The sequence below is a fragment of the Tubulanus polymorphus genome, chromosome 1, assembly GCF_964204645.1.
Source record: "Tubulanus polymorphus chromosome 1, tnTubPoly1.2, whole genome shotgun sequence".
In the NCBI taxonomy this organism is placed as follows: Eukaryota; Metazoa; Nemertea; class Palaeonemertea; order Tubulaniformes; family Tubulanidae; genus Tubulanus; species Tubulanus polymorphus.
In genome coordinates this window covers 5,490,531-5,496,166 of record NC_134025.1, presented here as the reverse complement: position 1 = coordinate 5,496,166, position 5,636 = coordinate 5,490,531, and the positions used below count along the sequence as shown (strand labels likewise).

At 40.2% G+C, this 5,636-nt stretch overlaps 1 protein-coding gene across 1 annotated transcript; it reads left to right on the top strand.

The window, feature by feature from the left end:
- Positions 1-2,803: 2,803 nt before the first annotated feature.
- LOC141905781 (forkhead box protein A1-B-like) lies at positions 2,804-5,167 on the top strand. Its single transcript, XM_074794812.1, has 2 exons — positions 2,804-4,909; positions 4,991-5,167. The coding sequence occupies exon 1, from the start codon at positions 2,893-2,895 to the stop codon at positions 4,231-4,233; it is 1,341 nt and encodes a 446-aa protein (XP_074650913.1). The 5' UTR covers positions 2,804-2,892; the 3' UTR covers positions 4,234-4,909; positions 4,991-5,167.
- Positions 5,168-5,636: the final 469 nt, after the last annotated feature.

The window sequence follows — 5,636 nt, the reverse complement described above, 5'->3', positions numbered from 1 at the left end:
AATCAATCAATTAGCGACGACAAAGCCTTCAATTAATGGCACTTTATAGTCACGAGGTCTGATGCGCTCAGACATTAGAATGCGCGTTGTTCATCTTTTACTATTATACGCGACGCATTGAAAGCTTAGCTTTTCTATGAAAACAATACCTACGGGGTGTCTTTGTGCCAGCACCAAAAATCAAAGACACACGTATCCAAACGCCTCAGTGGTATCCACGAAATATTTTGAAGTAAAATCGTTTGTAGTAATGAAATTCGTCCTTGACTAGAAGCCAAGTTTAGAGTAAACTCGAAAAAAGCAAAACGTTTTACTTTCTTATATTTTTGTGTGGTGTGTCTCTTAACAATCGGTGATAGGCCGATACGACATATCCTCATCCAATCGACAACCAAACATCCTTAGAAGAATCCAAGAAGAATCCAAGTTTACAACAAAATTAGAATGAAGTCAAATATCTGGCCATTTCGGGGTGAAATTACCGATAATAAATTGAACATTAATTCTTGATTTGGGTTATTCGGAGAGAACAGCGGCCAATTCTCCCATCTGTGGGCTAACTTCAAGTGTTTGATCGTTTTAGCCGTGATTGGGGTCGTTCAGTTCTTGGTATCAGTCATCTGTCGCAGTGCTTGAAGATTTGCCTCTGACGATCCTGGGTCCTTGCGACCTGCTGGCGCGAGATTGAGTGGCCGCCATATGCAAGAAGAGCGTCCACTATTTGGAGGTAGACGACAACTTAAATCGCAATAATTGCCGAAACAACACGAAAAATCGGTGGGAAAATTGAAACACAAACACCGTTCCTCCCACTAATATAAATCTCTATTGTCAGCCATTATGAATTCCAAACAACACCTGATAAAGGGAACAATGACTCGTAAGGACAGGTAACTGGCGTATATACAATTTGGTCATAAAGATCATAATAATAATATACGGCCACACACATTTACAGGTTGAATTAAAGAAAGGTGTCGGACCAGGTGTTGATATGATTATATGGCCAGTGGAGGGACATAATTGTTCAGCAATGGTCAATCGCCTTTTATTTATAGCCGCGAAGTCGCAGTAAAAGAATTAAGCTAATTTGCACGCCGCGAATTTACAATAATATGCGCATTCTCGTCGGCTTCAAATTCTAGCTTCAGCGTAGTTGACCGTAAGAAACTACTTTCAAAATCACCAAAGGAGGTAATTTGAGATTTACTTCAATGAAGCCGAGTAAAAGTGAAAAAACACGTAAGAATCCGTTCTGGGTCCTGTTTTACAGGCAACTTATGGAGCTACATTTCATTATAAGCCTTCTGTTATCGAGGTTAATTGAACGTTCTGTGCAAGTCGTTGAATATGAAACCGGCCCGTGTCCGTGGACCATTAGATCAGTGAGTTTAGACCACATACGTATCAAATAGCATTATCAGGAAAATATTGATTTGATTCAAAGACAATTTTCTACCTCGTGTTCTCTTAAAAATGGAGACAGTGATGTGGTGCCATACCTTCACAATTCTGAATAAGTAAAATTGAATATAAAACAACAAGATGTCTAGACGCGGTTAAATTACCCATTCACAATTACTTTGAAATTGTTGCTGAATATGAACGCCGGCCATAGTCGTTTATTTTCACTGAGATCTCGAAAATCTTTTCGCACCGCCGACCCCCGACCACTCGCACTGTTGGAGTCTTTTCAACGGCACCGGATTTAACGACATTGATTGCGTCGCCCACCAGTCCTCCGCACCGGATGATATTCCTCATAACCGCGTGCTGGAACTCTCTCGGAGTTCCAATCTCCCCGTGATCTCTCCTTAGAATTGAATTATGAGTTCAGCTTTCATTAACGTGTTGACGATAAACTGTTTATATACTAACTTGTTGACATTATCTTCATCTCTTCGACACGACAAATTAGGCAAGCATACCGGCAAAGAACCTCTTAACAAACAAACCGTATTGTCCGAACCATGAAAACTGACGAATTTTATTACAATTCTATACGCACGGATATTTGTGCTTTACCCTTTACATTACTACACCTCAGTCAACACATTCTGTAATGAAGAGCATACACGATAACCAGTGAGAATCGTCTTTTTTCAAGCAGGTGTGCTCTTCTAAACCACTGGGATAAAAAACGAGCCAACGGCGGAAATATAGTTATTTGTTGGTGTGTTATATTGCTTTGAACGCTTCACAGATTTAGTTCTTTGTGGGCCGATTTGATTCCATTCAAGCGCCTACGAAGGCTTTATTCGATTTAAAAAAGGGAGTATCATGTCTTAGCAACTAGAAGCCCCGCGTACGTGCCCGAGCATAAAACGTATGGCTTATACGTTTAGAATGGGAACCGTCAGAAAACGATTCTACTATATGGAATGATTTTGCGTCTTAGATATTGAATTCTTGCAAAAACTCCGTAAATTTGGAAAAGAGATTATCTCGAAAATATTTTCAGCGTTTATCATCAGGTTTTTTTTTCAGGGAAACTTTGACTAAACTTGCCAGAAAAACACTTATACGATGCCCACTCACATCAGCTACGCCGGCGATACCGCCGCGCGCTGTCAACCATTCCATGTCGCCTTGTCAAGCCAATAGCAAAGCCGCTTACACACCAGAATAGAAGAACTTAACAAAAGGGCGGCGACGATTCTGTCCAATCAAAGCCATTGATAATGCGACGATAAAACATTTGCATGTATTAACGACACAAGGCGTGGTTTGACAGTGTTGGTATTGAAGTATTTACCTTGGGTCAACCTTCCACAGGCATAGTTTACTTCAACACTTGGTAGAGTACACAAATTCCAGCGAGCGATCAACCTAAAAGTGAGTACAGATACTAACGTCACTTCATACAGCCAGGACTTGGTCAGAGTTAGCAAGATGTTGTCTACCAAGTCACCGTACGATGCCTCGTGTAGCAGTGGCTATTCTATGAGTATATCGCCCACGATGAACGCTATGGGCACCATGGGCAGCATGGGAAGTATGTCTATGGGCAATATGAGTTATTCGCCACAGCCTATGAGTATGGGAAGCATGGGCGCAAGCGGAGTTGGAATGAGTGGTATGGGTATGTCCATGTCAGGTAATATGAACAGCATGAACAATATGAACACTATGGGTAGCATGAACGGCATGGCTTCGATGGGAACTATGAACACGATGAACGGTGCTATGTCACCGGCAATTATGGACTATAATCGCGCCCAAGCCATCAACCGAGCCCGAGAGAAAACGTATCGTCGAAGTTACACTCACGCAAAACCGCCGTATTCGTATATTTCGTTGATTACCATGGCTATTCAACAGTCTCCGAATAAAATGTGCACGCTTAGCGAAATCTATCAGTTCATCATGGACCTGTTTCCGTTTTACCGTCAGAATCAACAACGCTGGCAAAACTCAATCAGGCATAGTTTGTCGTTCAATGACTGTTTCGTAAAAGTACCCCGTACACCCGATCGACCCGGAAAAGGTAGTTATTGGACCTTGCATCCGGACTCGGGAAATATGTTCGAAAACGGTTGCTATCTTCGCCGACAAAAGCGCTTCAAATGTCCGAAAAAAGAGGTGCTGAGGCAGACACAACGTGATGAGAATTCGGAAAATTCAGACAAATCGTTGAATGGAAGCAAATCGTGTTCGTCGCCTCCGCTCAGTCCGTGTGAATCCGTTACTTCGCCGCAAAGTATCTCAGGGGTCAAGCCAGAACCGTTGAACAATAACCATGATCACAACACAACACCTCCTCACCATCATCATCTTCATCATCAAAATCATCCCATGGACCGAATGGACCGAATGGATCGAATGGACCGAATGGACCATCATCAGCCGTCGGTGAATCAACAACAACATCAACAACAGCAACAGCAGCAGCAACAGCAGCAGCAGCCCCAACAACTCCAACATCACCATCCGGACCTGAGATCCCTCACTCATGACACATCGGGCCTCATGGGTCATCCGCATCATCCCCACCATCACGGACAACTGAATCAATTCAACCATCCGTTCTCCATCACAAATCTCATGTCATCCGCCGAAAGCAAAATGGATCTAAAAATGTACGAATCTTTGCAAGCAAGTTACGGGAACTATAACCAACTTACTCCGGTCCACCACGGAGGCGGTGTCAAAGACCACAACCAAGTTAGCATGACAGACTATTATAAAGGTTACCACGTACCTCACTCGTCCGCTGTTACAGCAAGTTTATAACATTAACGATTAAAAAACTTTAGTTCGAATATTTAAACCAAATGGAGTATTAATGTGGATCTTAGTTTACGTGTGCGTGTGTGTGGAGCTCAGACCGAAAATGAGCCCGTACCTTTTCATTGGTATGTATATTGTTCCTATATATACATTCATTCATTCATTATATATATATAAATATATCAAATATGTACAGAGAGTCAGAAGACCCGGAGTCGAATATATCTATATATACATATAAATCAGAGACATTTATTTTGCTTGTAACTTATTTTGTACAAATTGTAGAACCAAACCTTTTAGCTTCTTTACTACAAGATCTAGTTCTCTATGTAGGAGAAAATGGCCACGTAATGGCCGTAGAAATTCCCGCCCTGCGCCCGGTCATCTGTCTGTAGGGACCTCTAGTCGAATATTTCCAAAGGTTGTACATACATATAGTTAAGCTACACGTAAAAGAAATCACCAGATTCGTAATTAATTGATTAATATAAATATTTACTAAATTAAATATAATGATGATTTTAATGATGATAATAATACGTATTATTATTATGATTGAAAATATTAGTTTTTGTATTAGTCGAATGGTAAATGTATTCGAACGGTTTTTGTATACGAAGGGAAAATGCCAGCTGCTAAATAGAAATACCGAACCACTATCAGTTTTCATACACAGGTATATAACACTATTTAATTCACTTCGAATACGAGATTATCGGAAAACTATTACAACTTAAATTTAATCGTTATCCTACAGGTTCGGTATTTCTCGTTGATCAGAGAGAGAGACGAAGAGATACGATTTTCTTACGGCAAAATCCCATATACTTCTGCATTTATATATCATCGGAAAAAAAGTGGAACCTCTTCTTTGTGTTACAATCAAATTAGACAAAACTCTGTATCGAACACTTACTCTATTCTTTAATATAAAACGATTAAATACTTTGGTTTCTATATGAAATATATTAAACTTGCATCTTCGTAAATTTCTTATTTGAGCGATGTTTATTTTGAGGCGGTTTAATTTGGTTTTCCTTTCGGGCGCTTGTACATATTTTATCAGTATAAATCCATTGGTTCGGATTTCCATCGGTCTAGTTCTAGGAAATACCTTTCCTGATGGAACAATGAATTAAATCCATATGCATTTCTCCTAAAAATTGGGCAAAATACTGGTAAAATATAGTTTAAGTGAGCGAATCAAATTTCCATTTCGTTGCTAAGAATTGAATATTCACAAATATATGTATTTAAGCTACTAGAACGGTAGCAAGCTACCGAGGAGATGACAGCGGAGACACCTGTGACACGGACTGAAGAGAGAACGCTGAATTTGTAATCAATATTATGGAGATTTCAAACCACTCAATTTGTCGCTATTGAATAGTCTATCACATCCC